This window comes from Mytilus trossulus, chromosome 14, assembly GCF_036588685.1.
Source record: "Mytilus trossulus isolate FHL-02 chromosome 14, PNRI_Mtr1.1.1.hap1, whole genome shotgun sequence".
In the NCBI taxonomy this organism is placed as follows: domain Eukaryota; kingdom Metazoa; phylum Mollusca; class Bivalvia; order Mytilida; family Mytilidae; genus Mytilus; species Mytilus trossulus.
In genome coordinates, this window is record NC_086386.1 from 53,431,198 (window position 1) to 53,449,858 (window position 18,661).

At 31.7% G+C, this 18,661-nt stretch overlaps 2 protein-coding genes across 3 annotated transcripts in view; one reads left to right on the forward strand and one right to left on the reverse strand.

Moving 5' to 3' along the window:
• LOC134696211 (polyunsaturated fatty acid lipoxygenase ALOX12-like) overlaps positions 1 to 724 on the reverse strand; it is a 28,066-nt gene extending 27,342 nt beyond the window's left edge. Inside the window, exon 1 of one of the 2 annotated variants that reach the window (XM_063557880.1) lies at positions 519 to 724. The gene's annotated coding sequence lies outside the window, so the exon portion shown is untranslated. Of the gene's footprint in view, positions 1 to 390 lie in introns of both variants that reach the window. The other variant, XM_063557879.1, reaches the window with a different exon arrangement.
• A 12,499-nt stretch (positions 725 to 13,223) lies between these two features.
• Positions 13,224 to 18,233, forward strand: LOC134696984 (uncharacterized). The gene is made up of 3 exons (XM_063558954.1): positions 13,224 to 13,391; positions 16,476 to 16,568; positions 17,253 to 18,233. The coding sequence occupies exons 1-3, from the start codon at positions 13,268 to 13,270 to the stop codon at positions 17,888 to 17,890; spliced, it is 855 nt and encodes a 284-aa protein (XP_063415024.1). The 5' UTR covers positions 13,224 to 13,267; the 3' UTR covers positions 17,891 to 18,233.
• Positions 18,234 to 18,661: the final 428 nt, after the last annotated feature.

The following is an 18,661-nucleotide window of genomic DNA, read 5'->3' on the forward strand; positions in this document are numbered from 1 at the left end:
AAGTAATTATAATGAATTGCATTATGGAATTTTGTACTTTAAAATCATTGACAAATATCATTGATATTGAATAGAGATTTCAAGATTTTGTTTTCATATATTGCTGTTGTTTTGTGCAAATAACGCTAAATCAGATGTTCGGAACTGTTTCAAAGCTCACAACATAAACCTGACACCAGCTTAATGCGAAAAAAGCGAACTCAACATATAAACATTAAACAAATCTTACAAATGTAAAAAAAATCTTATAAAATTTTACAATATCATCTTATGAGGACCCGATATGAATTTTATTGACCGAATAAATTCCGTATTAGAACAATCGCACACTGTGTAACTAATTTATCCTGATTTTGTTATCACACCACTTGCTTATGTTTTTTCCATTACCTTTTCTGTATCAGCACACTGAGTAACAAGTTTATCCTGATTTTTATATAAAATCTATCATTTTTTTCTATATCAGAATGATCAGTATGGTGAACTTATCACAATATGTTTTTCGAAGACAATTATACCTTAAATCACAATTTGTTCACATCGGTCCTCATTTTTACAATTCAAAGTGGGGTGAATTATAGCAACGTATCTATCCAATTATATACATCAGGCCCGTAGCCAGGAATGTTCAAGGGAGGGTTCGTTGGACTCACAAACTCGACTTTAACAGTCACAATTCAAACATAACATTGACTTTAACAGTGCTTATCTGTTTTCCAAGGGGGGGCCGAACCCCTCGAACCCCTCTGGCTACGGATATGAACACAACAATAGAACAAAGGACAAAAAAGATACAATGAAGTCTGCCCTATATCGTGACGTTCACATTGAATTTAACAATAAGTGTTCGATGACAATGGTTGAGAACTAAACATTATGAGACAGGATACACTTGTAAGATTTAAAAGTACATGCATTATGTATAGAGTTACTTGAAATGTTATAATAATATTAAACGATGACATAATAGTTTATTCGTTTGTATCCATTCAATAAATGTCTACATGTTAATGCTATCAGATTAATTAACGATATACACATTTGTTTCACATTGATTGCATAATGTATAGAATAAATCATTGTTGTCTTTTTGATCTTCATAAAAGGTATCAAATGTATTAAATCAAACAGGTTTATAGCAATTCAATATACGCCTATCTCCTATGAGGGGGGCACTAGGGGGTCTATTAACATGTTAACAACACCTCGGTTTTGGCCAAAATAGTTCACAACAAATTTGAAATGGAGATAACAGTTGACAGCAACCTTAAACTTCACCTTTCCCCCAAATCAACCAAAAAACAATGGAAAGGGAAAATGAACACCTTCAGTGTGTCCAGAACCACTATACAAAGTCGTCGCTCTAAATGTCAAGCCATAAGGCTGATCAAGTTTCATATTAATGATATTACTCACACAAGTAACATATTTTCATGATGGACCATTGACAAACAATTGGCCGTACGGAATGATTGACTCCTAAAAAAATGACTTCGGGATGAAGGGCCTCCCCAGCCGGAGTCTATTGTTCAGACATGATTAATCAAAAATGCTTTAAAATCAAAAGGGAGACTTTTCTGGTTATGTGTAGTGTGATGTATACGTTTATTTCAATCAGTAGAAGCAAACTTTGGTAAGCATGCGATATAAACAAATCACGGTGACGGCAGATAAACAAAGTGATTACTACATTTCCTACATAATTTTAAAACTTCTAATATATTTCCTAGATAAGTTGGGATAACACAGAATAGAATGATTAGAATAATAATCAACAACACTTGACGGCGAAGCATTTTACCAAGTATAAAACCATTATGTTATACGGTCCACGGGGTGATGTGTACCACAGTATCGTTATCGTTGTAAAATAATCTCCTTTTATTTTATAAGATTTTGTATTTTTACCATAACGCAGGCGGATTTTAGCATATTTATTTCGATTGTGAAGAGGACAATTGTTGGTCATTTTGACTACGAAATGGCATTGTCAATTAAATTGATAATTTTCTCAAATGAAATTTTATAACTTAATAATATAAAGTCTATTGTGCATGTAGAAATTCATTAATATAGATTGAGGAACACACATGTATTTGTTTTTTTATTTCAACTAAAACACTTTTTTTTTCTAAATACTACATTAGTGAGAAATGGGCTGCTTCCTTTGTAACTGAAAAGTATTGGCAAAAATGAAACCAAAACAAACCTTAATCGATGTTTTATTAAGTATAACTGTATATATACATGCTATACCATCAGTATATCGACCCATTAAAAAAGAGGGATATGAATTAATGAACATGTAGTCTTTTTATTTATGTGTTAACCTGGATATATTCATTTTCTAACATGTTTGAAAAACTTTATTTTACATAACTAAATTGATTAATAGAGAAACGGAACTTACCCTATTTAGTAGTAAAAACGTTTTTGAAATGATTTACTTCATACACAGATTTTATACTGTTGCCTTACTTTAACACGGTTCAAGTACTGGTTCATCTTAATAAATAGGAATTCCAAGAATTACGATAAAGAATTTAAACTTATATTTAAACACCAAGATTAAGTAGGTTATTATTATAAAGTCTGGTTTAGCAATTCCCCAATCAGTTTGCATATGTTACACACATGATTAATAAATTGTATTTTTACATATAATTCTTAATAGTTACTAGTGAAACACGATTCGTGACACTCAGTTTTCTTTGTATTTTTTGGTTGACTCTTTTTAACCAGTTTCTCTCTCACTTTAAAAGATTTTAATGTGCACTTTGTATTTTCATCCCCCTTGTTATCGCTGTTGATAATTAATCGTATGTTTTGACATATAAAAATAAATGAATGAGGCAATGCGAATACTCTACCCAGTGATACTTTCTAATACCATGCCGTTTATTTGATATTTATCATTGTTATTCTCTTGTAAGAACCTTCATTCTGTATTAAACATCACTAAATAATACTAGTCTCATGTACGTCACCCCATGATAATATATGCCTTTGAAAAACCTTTACTGTGAAAGTATAAAGAATACAAAACTCAAATTTAAAGTGAAAGCTACACGACTTCGCCGCTGCTGAAACGATCCACATCCATAACAAGCTCCTTTACGTTGTTGATTTCCTCGCTGATTACCACTCGCGCTGGCTTGACTGGCTTCACTGACTTGACCATGTTACTAGGCTTGTCCATTGTACCATGACTTGGGGTCACGAAAGGGCTGATGTTTTGCTAACGTTTTTACAGCTTGCATCACATCACTCAGCGAATCCTCACGGTCATGAACATCTAACTCCTCATTTGCAGCCATAAACAACAAATTAATTTACCAAGTGTTTAAAATGGGACCGATCGCTTTGGCGCTGTCGTGCTGAATGACTGAAACGCCCGTTTATGCGGGAAACTGACCACACGATAGGTACGACAGCTATATACATCATGAAAAGACAAAAGAAAATAATTTCACTCTTATGTTCTACGTTCAACCGTATGAAATTATATTAAATGTATCAAAATGCTACCTTTCCATAGACTTACAAATAAAAAGAAGTTGTACATTCGGTCAAAAAGATCTAATTAACGTTGATATGGGTTAATTATGCATCAAGCAAACATTTAAATTAATCCCAATAAAACATTTTCTCCCCTGTTTTACTAATATTGGGTCAATGTACTGTTGGTTGACTCAATTTCCAATGACACTACCGTCTATGCTGCATTTGCATTTAGGAAATTAGGCAATTTGAAATCAAGAAGTCATCAAGTATTTAAGAGTCTTGGGTTTAAGAATGGGTTGTTCACCTCACTATTTAAATTCTGATATTTTTCATTCAGATCATAATCCTACATGTATGTTATACGATTGTTAGTTCCTTTAGTTGATCAGTGAGTTCATTTTTTGTTAGCTACATTGTAATTGTTATTAGATTTGTGCAGTTTTATGCAGATTTAGAAAACAAAATATGTCAATTATTGGATTAATTAATTGTTCGTTGTTTTCTGTTTATTCTTTATGAGCAAAGTATACCTTTCGTAGGATAGGTACATGAAGTTATTACTATCCAGATAACCAGTTAAATGTATTCAAGTCGAATATCTTAGTTAAGTATATAGTCGATACACAGCGTATAAATACCATTAATTGCGTGATGCAAAATATACATTGTTTAAATTTCATGTTTATAAAAATTATCGTGTAACACAGTGATTTTGTGTTTTAAAGGTCGTCACTCAAACATTACCTTATATGTATAAATGTACGCAAAATTCTTTAAAATCATTCTCCTAAATTTAAATAACAAGGTGTGCCTACAAATGCTTGTCAGCACATTTTGTTACGTTCCTCAAATAATACAATATCTATTCTGAGAATGCACAATTGGTAAGGTAAAACTGATATACATTTATAGGATTTATTTTAAATTAAACCATTTAAACTATATATGACATGTATGATATATTAGCAACGTTTCACGCCATAGCACTCCCTACGAAATTATATTCTCTGTCTTAATGATTGCCGGTAAAAATTGTTCAATTTTAATAGCGAAATAAACGATACATTTACTGCGTGACTTTTGAAAAAATTCTTTATATGAATTAAGATGAATGTTGTTTCTCACGAAGAATCAATTTCCTCTGAAATTAAATCTGTATAAAAAAGAAGATGTTGTATGATTGTCAATGACACCAACTCTCCACAAGAGACAAGTATGACACATAAATTAACATTTATAGGTAACCATAACGCCTTAAACAATGAGCAAAGCCAATACCGCATAGTCAGCTAAATGTATGTTTTATGTTTCATATTTTTGCAATGGCATTACCAGTTACTCTTCGAAAAATATTTTTGGTTGTCCTTTTTTCAATGTATCTTCAGCGTCGTTGATAAATATATGTTAAGTTCATAGACAAGAACTGTTTAGTGTCTTTAAAAATCAACTGTATTGATAAGAAACTGCAAAAAAGGGCTAATGCAACCTTTAGCAAGGTTAAGAAACATATTAAAATGTGCTTAGATGCATTTTAAGGCACACCCTGTCAATTAAATACAGAAGAATCTTATATAATTACTAAAACACACCCGTGATATCGCGGGTCCGTGACTGAATTAAAGTATATAACTATGCGCAAGCCTTATTTTAGTATTAATATTGTCATCTGATAAAGTAATGCCGATTATAAGATGCACAGTTTTCTCTGCTTTCAAATCTTTCTGTTTGAACCCGTCGAACTGGAACTTCTCAATTATTGGTAATATTAATTATTTGGAAAACAAAAGGTCCTGGAATGGAGTATTTTTTAATCAACAGCATTGTCCTATATTAGTTATAAATAAAGTTGAATATTCTTTGATTCGCTTTTTTACGTCATGCCCGCTAACAAATTGAAAACTGTACCTATACGCCTTATTGTTAGTCCAAATTTTTAGTATTCGTATTGTTATCTTAGAAAGTCTCACTGATTAAAATTCAACAATAGGTAGCAATTTGACAATCTAGTAGTGTCAACCCTGTCATTATGACCCGTGTATATAGCATATTAATCCTGAATACAACGTTTATTGGTGCGCCTGGCAGATGCGGAACGTACAGATAAGGTAATAGGTAACAGGTGAATATACTATCGGTATCGGTATCGGACTTGACCCTGAACTTCTTAATTATTAGTGATATTAATTACGTGGAAAACAAAAGGGCCTGGAGTGGTTTAATTTTTAATCTACACCTTTGTACTATAGTTGTTAATATATATAAAGCTGAATTCTTTGATTCGTCGTTTTTACGTGATGACGGCTGACAAATTGGACCTCGTTATTTTAGTATTATAGATACCGTACATTAACACATAGTTTGTTAGTTTAGACACCGAATTGCAGGATAAATAAACATATTTGTAATGTAAAGATCATCAGGTCAATTCTAGATTTCAAACAATTGATTACTATTCGAAATGAGACTTTGAGTTAAGACTTTTAAATGCACACAATTTGACACTGAATTGTATTCGAATGTTATCACACTTGCATTGTAGATAGTTATATTATATTTAAAGTAAATACAAACATAATTGATAGCAAAAAGCCTAAACAAAATAACATCAGTTTATTTGTTTTTATTCTAGAATAACACAATTCAAATCAATAAACATTTATTTTAAAACCTTGGTGGCTAGAAAACGGTCATTTGCCGTAAATTCTCATTTAAAATGTTCCTGCATACTCTTCTAATGCAAATATATATTGCATATAAAACAAATTTGAAAAGAAGAGCATTGAGGAAGATATGACCTAGGCTTATTAAATTATAAAAAAAATAAAACGAAATTCAACAAACATGACAAAGATTGCCAAATGTACGTGATTGATCTTAAGTCTACACTGTATTTCTGTATGTAAAACAACACAATTAAATGATCAGCATATTTGCTTTGTTTGATTGTTGAAATACATGTATCGTAATTTCTTAGGTGCGCATTTAATTTTTAGAAACACAACGTTTTCTCAGAATCACATAGACCAAATGTGTAAAATGCTGTACATGTATATCTATTTCTAATTAATCTCCCACGCATAAGTGCATTGCATGATTGTTATAGGTGGTGACAAAGTTTACTCCCATGAATGAACACAGTAAATCATAATTTTGATGTCTACTAGTCAACAAAAGAAACGATACAAGGCAATGTATTTTCTATATATTATGCAATTAGATACACGGTACTAAGGTAGATAATTGCTCAATCGGTATACAAATTTCAGAGTCTTTTTTTCTTATCAAAATCATTTATTCTGGCAAATACACGAATTTTATTATTTTTTGTCCAATTTCTGTTATTTCAAAAATAGTTCACCCAAAAAAATATTAGTACCTTAAAACTTTTAACTTGATTATGAACTGCTTTATAGTTTGATTGCCTTTGTGAATATTTGAACAGTCACCTAATTCTAGTGTTTGAAATAAGGTTTCGACTTTTGTCATCATTTCCATCAAAATAAATTTGTGCAACTACACGTTTTTTTCATTTTCCGATAAGTTCAGATTCTTTTAATCATATGGATTTGCTTTGCAAATGAATGTCTATTTGCAAGTGTTTGCTACTTACTATATTTTATGATAATGTGGACTTTAAACTTGTGTATTGCCACCATTGATTATTAGTACATGCAGTATATTGTAAAATTCAAACTGTGGTGACGTGTTATACCTTTTGTTCTTCACAAATGTATTTCATGGTATGTACACATTAACAAAAAACAAGGTTAAAATTTTGAAGGTCGCAAAAGAATACAATTCATAGTCAATTATGCGGATGCATATTTCACATGCCTAAAATATAATAAAATGTAACATTAAGTTAATAAATATACTACTAAGTAAAGCTTGATCATCAATATATATGTAGAACATATACAAAAAACAAAAGAGAACAATAAACAGATATGTTTCCTCTATAATATCCCTACGTTGAATATGAGTACACATATACCAAAATAATCCTAACACATTGGTTCTTTTTTTTTTAAATGATACTAAAATACATACTCCTTGTACGTTTTCAACTCGGACTTACAGGAGGCAAATTGTATACGTAGGTGATAGTGCAGATACAATTATGCCATGAAACATGTCTAGACGATGACACAAACGTTTAGTCTTTAACATCAGACAAGGGTCTATAAAATAATCCCATAGGTTTATATAAAAATATATTATCAAATTCATGATTTTACATGTTTTACGTTCACACCATTCATTGTATAAATATGTGCACCTTAGACTTATTGTGAAATTCATAAAACTAAAAATATATCGTACATCAACGCCATGAAACTTTAAAGAAGACATGATCTTGAACAATATCAAAAAAAGATATTCAAAAAATGTATACAGAAAAATGAAAAGACACAATGTTTCTCGCACAACTAATGTGCAAAATGATGCTTATCCCAACAATAATACGACACAGTGACTAAAAAATAACTGAAGCAATATCATCGTGTTGCATGTCACGCATGTCAGATTCAGCTACATATTGTTTTATAAGTAGGTGTAATCCATATTTTCTGCTGAAAAGGCCATTATCAAGACAGAAATGAGTCTTTTCTTATTTGTTCTATTAGTTGACATGGACTCATCTTGCTTGAGTGGGTTTTTGTGGACTTTCCTCTATTGAACTTACCTTGAAATTCGACATTTGTTATTTTTTTTTTTATTAAAACCTCTATTAAAATATTATTCAGCCCAGGAAAATGAAATAAAAACAAGTTCTAAACTCATTAACTTTATTAACAATACATACGTAGACTAGTGGGTGCACAATTCCACATAATACTAAATAATATCAACACAGATGGAATAACACTGACCAATTGCTGTAGGTCTTTATAGCTTTGACAAAATTCAGTGAGACTTTAGATCAATAATAGATATATTCATTGAAAACTCATTTTTAATTTTTTAGCAATTCAAAAAGAACGACCTTTTGATATTTTGCATCCACTATACTACGTATATCTTGGTTATACATTTGTGTAGAAATCTCTTACAATCGTCCAAATGCGTTAATATAGTCTACTTATAATCTAATCTCCTATTGCAAGTCCATTTACCTGTATTTCAATTGATATGATATGTTGTTGATACATATTTTTCTATTTTGTCATTGAATATTAATAGAGGCACAAACTTTACCAACATTGAATCCAGTTGACTTTCTAAAAGTTAAAAGAAAACAAAATTAACGGCTTACAATTTGACGACGTTACGCTCTTTTCGAAGGATAGAAAACAAAAGTGTGTGTGTCAATTAAACTAGGCTGAAAATAATACAACAAATTTCCTGCTGCGGAAGCATATATTTGATATTGAAAATAAACTTATTAAAGTCAAGTAAAAAGTGTATATCGCAAAAAAAGAAATATTGAAAATAAACTTATTTAAGTCAAGTAAAAAGTGTATATCGCAAAAAAGAAATACCAACCCAAACAAAAACATGAAAAGACGAAGCCCTAACGCATACGGTTATCTTTGTTTAGCATCATCTTACATAACCGTGTCAATTTCAAGATATTTATTTCATTCCAAAAGTACATGATTGTATTTTTGAAAGTCAGCATTTAATTTTAGAAACTACTCCTACAATGTTTCTTGGAACAATAATATTGATTCACTTAAAGGGTCTTTGCATCGGAACTAAACACATTTAAAAAAAAAACATTTGTTGGCATGACACGGGTTACGTTCTTCTCATATATGTTATGATGGTATGATACTAAACCCCTAACGGGAAGGATCGTGCCTGATATCATATGATGAAATCATAATCTTTCAATCAGTTTAATTGGAGTCTGGAGCTGGCATGTCAGTTTACTGCTAGTAGTCTGTTGTTATTTATGTTTTATTGTCATTTTGTTTATTTTCTTTGGTTACCTCTTCTGACATCAGACTCGGACTTCTCTTGAATTGAATTTTAAATGTGCATATTGTTATGCATTTACTTTTCTACATTGGCTAGAGGTATAGGAGGAGGGTTCAGATTTCATAAATATGTTTAACCCCGCCGTATTTTTGCGCCTGTCCCAAGTCAGGAGCCTCTGGCCTTTAATTTGTTAGTCTTAAATTTTGTTAATTTTGGTTTCTTGTATACAACTTGGAAATTAGTATGGCGTTCATTATCACTGAACTAGGATATATTTGTTTAGGGGCTAGCTGAAGGACGCCTCCGGGTGCGGGAATTTCACGCTACATTGAAGACCTGTTGGTGACCTTCTGCTGTTGTTTTGTCTATGGTCGGGTTGTTGTCTCTTTGACGCATTCCCTATTTCCATTCTCAATTTTATTACCTAATTGTCATGAATTTTTCTGAAGCACAACATACTTGTTTTATAATTATAAAAATATTTGTTATTAAATCAGTTCCGACTGTGATGATCTACATCTATACCTTCTGAGGTAATTTATCAATTTTCATATATATAATATATTTATTTTTTCAGTCCGTCAAATGCTTTGTAAGACTATACACGCCATTTAAGTAAGGATAATAAAAACAATAAACAAAAGTAACAATAGACAAAAGTTACAATAAACAAAATAAACAATAGAAACAATAAACTGGTAACTATTCTAAATCCTTTACCATCCACATTGTTTTTAGAAACGTACTTAAATGCATGGGTATTTGATCAAAACATTTAAATTTAATTTTTTAAATCACATATTATATGAGTGTAAAACAGAGAAAAAAGAAAATCCACGAGAAAAATATAAACGGCTATTTTAACCGGAATCATAGATTTCACTCCAAAAGTAAACTGTAAGCATTTTTGTTGAAAGGCAAAGGAAAAGGGCTTTATGATCACTCATATCCACCAATAAAAATATGACAGGACTATATGTGCAGTATGACAATAGTTTTAAAACAGTATTCAATAATCGATTGTTTTTATGCATATTTAGTATAAATATAGAAAAAGAAGATGTGGTATGAATGCCAATGAGGCAACTCTCCACAAGAGACCAAAAATGACATAGAAATTAACAACTATAGGTCACCATACAGCCTCAAACAATTAGGAAAACCCATAACGCATAGTCAGCTTTAGAAGGCACCTTGTAAATGAAAATGTAAAAGAATTTAAACGAGAAAACTAACGGCTATATCTATATATAAAAAAACGAATAACAAATATGTAACACATAAACAAACGACAACCACTGTACTACAGGCTCCTGGCTTGGGACAGTCACATACATACATACTCTAGCGGGGTTAAACCTGTTAGTGGGATTCCAACCCTCCCTCCCACCGAGGACAGTGGATTTATAGTATAACATACGAACGAACTATAAAAATCAGTTGAAAAAGGCTTAACTCATCAGATGAACAAAAATACCAGTGGACGTGGTCGGGTACTTGTACACCCCAACAATAAAAAGACACTAGAAACAGATATGACAGTACATTGTACTTGTAATTAACTGACAGCTAGTTCAAAGACAATGACAACTAATAAAAATGTCATGCATCTAAGAATAAATGCATTTATAAAGGTTTTGCATTTATTTTATTATAATAATAATTCTAGACTTTGTCGTAAATTTAGGCATAAGTGTTTTACAAAGATTATGTGTCATAATCTTGGACAAAGGACTTAAATGCATGTACCTTTACTCATGTTAGTATTCATTCTCGGTGACAATGTGCACTATAATTTACAAATACGGACACTTATTACACTTTTAATCTATTATTATTTCTAATTTGTCAACTGTTAATCTACTTTATCTTTTAATTGCGTGTTCTTATATATATTGTTATTATTTGTATGCTACATTACATTTAAGTTGGAGTTTGTTGTTCGGCCTTGCCGGTCTGCTAAAATAAAAGTTTAAAGGAGCGAATCATTCCTTCTTGATTCCTATTTAGCCGGAACGCCATTCAACCCGGCTATAAAAGTATCAACTATTTAATCCGATAATGCAGTTATAAACTAATTAACGGAAACTTTTGTTCATTTCGTGCAGAATTTTAATATAAACGTGATATTGTAAATCTTACTTTGCTGAACATTATTGTTGTTTACAGTTATCTCTTTCTATAATAATATTCAAGATAGTAACCAAAAACAGCAACATTTCCTTAAAATAACCAATTCAGGGGCAGCAACCCAGCAACGGGTTGTCCGATTCATCTGAAAATAACAGGGCAGATAGATCTTGACCTATTAAACAATTTTACCTCGTCAGATTTGCTCTGAATGCTTTGGTTTTTGAATTATAAGCCAAAAACTGCATTTTACCCCTATGTTCTATTTTTAGCCGTGGCGTCCATCTTGGTTAGATGGTGGGGTCGCCGGACACATCTTTTTAACTAAATACCCCAAAGATGATTGTGGCGAAGTTTGGATTAATTTAGCCAAGCAGTTTCAGAGGAGAAGATTTTTGTAAAAGATTACTGAGATTTACATAAAATTGTTAAAAATGGACTATGAAGGGCAATAACTCCTAAAGGGGTCAACTGACAATTTCGGTCATGTTGACTTATTAGTAAATCTCACTTTGTTGAACATTATTGCTGTTTACAGTTTATCTCTATCTATAATAATATTCAAGATAGTAACCAAAAACAGCAAAATTTCCTTAAAATTATCAATTCAGGCAAAGCAAGCCAACAACGAGTTGTCCATTTCATCTGAAAATTTCAGGGCAGAAAAATCGTGACCTGATTAACAATTTTACTTAGTCAGATTTGCTCTGAATGCTTTGGTTTTAGAATTATAAGCAAAAAACTGCATTTTACCCCTATGTTCTATTGTTAGCCATGGCGGCCATATTGGTTGGTTGGCGGGGTCATCGGACATATATTTTAAACTAAATACCTCGTTGATGATTGTGGCCAAGTTTGGTTTAATTTGACCCAGTAGTTTCAGAGGAGAAGATTTTTGTAAAAGCTAACGACGGACTACGACGACGACCGGCGACGGACGCCAAGTGGTGAAAAAAGCTCACTTGACCCATTGGGCCAGGTGAGCTAAAAAGGGATGAACAATCGACTCGTTTTCTTCCGTATTTATAGAAAGGTATATTGCACAATAAATCAAAATTCTGAAAAGGTGATTGACGATCTTCCGCAAAAATATATGGATTCTATCAACTAGTACAGAATGTATATGAAATTTAATTAATGATACGTAATGATTTACCATTATCGGCAATCAAGTAGATATTAGTATTTCTAGTTTTACCAAATAAACAAAAAAGGTTAAAGTGTATAGTTCAGATCGCAGTCAGTATTCAAGTTGCACGAAGGTCATATACATTTTATTTGCATCAAAAACGCATCATACAGTTTAAGCACCCATATACTTTGATTCTTTTGTGGTTTTACAGTCTTTGTTTATTTCATTTTTTTTTTATCAAACTGTCAATTTTGCATATCGATTACATACTTTGGGCCCAATTTCACAATTAACATGCAAAAGGTTACATTTTAGACCGTGAATGGGTTTTTGTAAATGAAGAGGAAAATCGGTTCTATAAATTGCATACTAATTTTGTTTAATACCCAAGCATTAGAAATAACTACTTGCAAAAAGTGTGTATTTAAATGCAATTGTGAGACGTTAGTTATACACTGACGATTATTTAGTCCATCCATACAAATTTAAACCACTCCTTTTTGGAAATTCGGTCATACGGTTATTAGTACTTTATAAACAGTTGAACATTTACTCTTATAGTATTTCTATCCGAAAATGATGAAGTTGTTGTGCACCGATATGCTGCCTATATTGATTTGCAACCCTGGTTTTATAACAGGGTTCAAACGACATAGCACAGCTTTTGATGGTATGTCTATAAAAAATGAAAATAGTAAAGGTATGTTAACATTATTATATATATTGTATATTCTTGTCTTATTTTCGTGTTGTTAATATATTTCTGTTGGTTTCTTATCATTTTGTTTTAATTGAATACAAGTTCAGACTTCTAACAACCAGGATACTCAAAAAGTATGTTTTTTTTTATCATTCCTATATGTTTCTAATCTGTGCAAATAGTTTTTTGAAATTGATAATATTCTACATCAAATGAAGTAACTATGACCCACACTTAGTTGTACACAAGGGCTAACAATGGTGTAAAACTCCAATGTTTCAATAAATCGTTTAATATGAAATGCAATGAAATAACAACAAATGCATTGATGTTTAATCATATATTTGTGCACGCATATGGTTAAAAGATCATTTAAGCCTATAAATGAATTCCTTGTATTTCTGTCTATTTTATTTCTGGTGATAAAATGCTCTTTTTTACTCATTTATATTAGATATAGAGTAGTAGTAGGACTCTCAAAGCCTTGACTACAAGGCTTTTTTTTTATCTGGTTGTTGTCTCTTCGATACAGACCCCATTTAAATTCGACTATAGACATATTTTAAATAAACGAGATAAACATAGCATGTATGATGTCAACAACTGGTTTTAGAATAAATGTATTTATGTTCGATACGAAGACACTATGAGGGAATCAATATTCATACCAAAATATGCTATGTTTTATATTTACGACTAATAGGAACAATGTCCCTGTAACTAATCTTAAATTGGTTGACTATTTTTTCATCTCAAAAAACCTGTTGTAATAATATTATAGTAGTGCAGATATTTCTTTCCTTAAAATCAGATAAGTTGTTACATATATACATGAGCGAATCGAACAAGTTGAGATATATATGTTCTGTTGAATGGTGAAGTTGAAATCATCCCTTCGTAAATTTTACGGACGCCATCACGAGTTGGTTGACCGTTATGGAATAACCATTTCACAATTGATATCGGATATGTTCCTTACGTCGTAACTACAATCACCTTCCCTTTCATGAATTTGACCTACCGAATTAGACTATTTACCGGATTTGTAATCACATAAGCAACACGACGGGTGCCGCATGTGGAGCAGGATCTGCTTACCCTTCCGGAGCACCTGAGATCACCCCTAGTTTTTGGTGGGGTTCGTGTTGTTTATTCTTTAGTTTTCTATGTTGTGTCATGTGTAATATTGTTTTTCTGATTGTCTTTTTCATTTTTAGCCATGGCGTTGTCAGTTTGTTTTAGATTTATGAGTTTGACTGTCCCTTTGGTATCTTTCGTCCCTCTTCTGTACAAGGTGTAAGTTTGAACAAATTATAAATTGTACAGGATTTTTGTACAAATTATAAGTGTTCTGACACATAATGTCTTGAACCAGCTGATACAGGTTTATCTTCTCAAATGTACCAGTTTAAATTCAAATTTATACTTTTCCAACCTAACAATAATTGATATTCTCTTTGTCCTCAAACTGAAAATGAAGATACCTGAATGGTTTGTTCTCCTCATACAATATTGATATCCAGAAAAAGTCATGTTTCTCGTATAAATGGTCAGTATTATACTGTTACCTGTAGTTGTAAAAATATGAGGGAAGTCTGTGAAACAAAAGAATGTGCGCTTGCATCATCGATTTATGTTGAGCAGTTAAAAAATACTGATAACTTGTACAAACAATCTGTAAACATTATAATTTGTACAACATTACAACTTGTACACACTAAAATAATGGTACCAATTTTCTTGCACTAGATGCGCATTTCGACAATACATGTCTCTTCAGTGATGCTCGTGGCCAAAATATTCGAAACCCAAAGCTTAAATAAAAGATGGAGAGCTATAATCCAAAAGGTAACAAAAGTATAGCCAAATCCATGAAAGGAATCAGAGCTTTGCATGAGGGAGATACATTCCTTAATTTATAATAATTTCTAATATTTTGTAACAGCAAATTTTAATAACACAAAAAATCCGTATTTTCATGCCAATACCGAAGTACTGGCTACTGGGCTAGTGATACCCTCGGGGACTAATAGTCCACCAGCAGAGGCATCGACCCAGTGGTAGTAATAAAATTAACGGTACCAATTTTCTTGCACCAGATGCGCATTTTGTCAATACATGTCTCTTCAGTGATGCTCGTGGCCAAAACATTTGAAATCCAAAGCTTATATAAAAGATGAAACATATACACCATAAATGGTGACAAGGGGACGTCAAAATTCAAAAATTGATAATAAACAATAACAAATGGAAAACGCTGTTTTATAATACATGTTGGTATTAATGTATCTCTAAAGTAAATAATAGGTGTACGTAATTCTACCAGTTTTGTTTAAATACAAAACAATACAACACGAAATATAATATTTTCTTTAAAGGAATGGCATTGACATTCATTCAAATTCATTTGAAACGCACACATACAATCACAATCACACAAACACTTGACAACGTGAATAATGTATTTAAAGTCCAAAAACCTATTGTTTGTGTATATTAGCTTATTTTACTTCATTAAGACATAGAAAATTTATGACATATTTTCAGATTTGACTTTGGGTTGTAACCCCGATTTTTGTTTTTCAGTTTTTCGGTTAATCCATTTATGATTGTGGAAGAGTGGTAATTTACTGTTGCCTTTATGTCAACAGTCAATTGTTGTGGTGGGGGATAAAATGTTTTGAAATATAAAAGTAAGATATTTTCAAATCCCGAAACGTTTTCCATTCTTACATACTATTTTAAGAATAGAATAAATCATACTAAGATCAAAACATCAACAACTCTTATTATTCAATTCATAAACACAAACGTCATTTTCAATACGTAAAAAAGACTTAGGCGTATAGGTTTTGAAATAGCAAATAAATAATATTCCTTTGAGAGACAAAACACGACACTGTTGCAATTGCGATGAGAGAAAGAAGGTAATTTCTTTTTTTGCAACTTATTTTGTTCCATGAGTTAGAATTGCTATCACACAAAACAAATCATGGATATGAATGAATAGGTTGTATGGTTTTAAATCTTAGTTTGTTATTGCTTTTGACTGCTATGATGATGAGGTTAAAATACATTTTTCAGGATTAATTATACAAGGTTTAAGTTATGACAGCGAAACTGGAAAGCGTACAAATCATTTCAAAGGAACATCATATTCAACTAGAACATTTAAAAGTAAGTACGTTTTCGGTGGATAGTTTGAATGGGCTCCTCACGCAATGGACTATTATATGTATTGTTGAAGGCCTAATGCTACCTTGATAATTTTTGTCTGATACTGTGGATTCATTTATTTTCATGTGTATAAGTATTTCAGTTGTTGAAGTAAGGTTGTGTCTGTGTGGATATCTGATTTCATTGTTTTATCAAACTCTGCAAACAAAACATGTAGAACACTTGGAATTCGTTGACCATTTGAATTAGTAGTAAACCTGTACACATGATCAAACGAACAAATTACGAATTGGTACCATCGAAATAACATGAATCCATAGTATCCAAAGTGCAAACATATTTTAGGGAAATATATATACATTCAAAGATACTTAGTTTTGTTTAAGTGTTTGATCCCAGATGCGATCGAGCTCTGTGTTTCATCTCAAACAATCAAAACATAGGAATGTTACAGTATAACACACATGGTAGTGGCGAAGATCAAACGTAAATGTCGGGATAGTATAGATTTTGTATTATAAGTTTAAGATCTAATTAGGTAAGGGCATTAACATACACATCTCAATATTTCTACATTTGAATCAAATAATATTGCATATCAACTTGACATTCTAGGATATTATTTTTTTACGAAATCTGTTAAAGTGGCATTAGCATATAACTGTTACTAAATTTTACTTTCAGATTTCATTAAAAATAGACCGATCCGAGCTGCTGGTGACCAGCCAGCAGAAGGAAAATGTCAAGTTTTCAAGTGGGGTGGAACATCTGGAACTCACTGGTACAGTTGCTGCAACAATTGTAATATTCCTGGAAATACTCCCTCATGCGATGGTAACACTTATCAATCCGCTAGTAGCAATAGCTATTGTAGTAAATGCGGAGAAGACAACGGCATTAGTAAAGCTAGTAAATATAAAAACGAATTCAAATGTGGTGATTGTGATGGTCAAGATACAAACCGGAAAAAGTGCCTTCAGGGATTAAGAATGATATATAACATCCCTGGGCTTTGTTGGGCACATATTTTATGTTTTAAAAAATTTTGTGAGCAGTCATACAGCAGACGAAAAAGGGATCTTAATACTATACCCGATACTTGCTTTAATCTTAAATGTGAAGTAGGAGAAACAACATCAAATTGTCCGGTTGATTGCTGTTCTAAGAAAAATCCATCTTGTACATGGAAAAAAGATACGTGTTTAGCCCAATGCTGTGGAGAACCAACATGCTGTTTGTCTTCTACTGGAAACGTGTTGAAACTAAACACCTACATGAATTTCGGAATTGGACTATTTCTGATTATTTTCCTTGTACTATAACATGTATAACTGTATTCTATTTTAGTTAATTTCTTCTTTTTTCCTTAATTCTCTTCTTCCTTTTTGAAAAGTCCATCATCAACATAGAATGACTAATACTAAGTTGTTTTTACTTGATATATGTATTTCCCGGGATCCATATATCCTGCTATAAAGACATCGTTTTGACAACTTCTATATCTTTTGTGTGTTGTGTGATTGCATAAATAAACTATGGTAGCAGATAATGTATGCCTCGTTGAAACATTAACACAGTGATATAGAAGAACATAAAACGTACAGACGATACACTTTGTTAAAAATGTCATTTATAATATAGCAGGGAAGTTGTTAAAAAGTTCAATCGCGACATTAACAAATAATATTCAAAAGTTTAATATGTTTTATATACATTCTATCTTTATAAATTTATAGTTATCTCTAAAAAAATTAAAAAAAGTAAAGACGAGTCTTGTGAATGCCCGAATTCAAACATGAATATCAACATTACTCTGCGATGCGTAATTTTTGGAAGCACATTTCTGTTTTTCTAATGATCAGGGGTGAAAAAAGTAACTAGAAACTCACATCAGAGTAGACGGCATATTTAGATATATATGGCAATTATGTATTAATAATCATGGCTGCTTCTGTACAGTTTATGGCATGTCTTGGAAATGTCTCCTTGCTTAAAATTGCTACATGAGTGCACGATTTAAAGGCTATAAATGTCAATCAGCTGAATAGAAGATCTATGGTACAGAGTGGTATGACAATTTTTTCTTTAAACGC

Coding starts and splice junctions, on each gene's coding strand:
- LOC134696984 (XM_063558954.1), top strand. CDS start 13,268: ATGATGAAGTTGTTGTGCACCGATATGCTGCCTATATTGATTTGCAAC. Junction 13,392..16,475: donor AAAAAATGAAAATAGTAAAG/GTATGTTAACAT, acceptor TACATTTTTCAG/GATTAATTATACAAGGTTTA. Junction 16,569..17,252: donor TTCAACTAGAACATTTAAAA/GTAAGTACGTTT, acceptor TTTTACTTTCAG/ATTTCATTAAAAATAGACCG.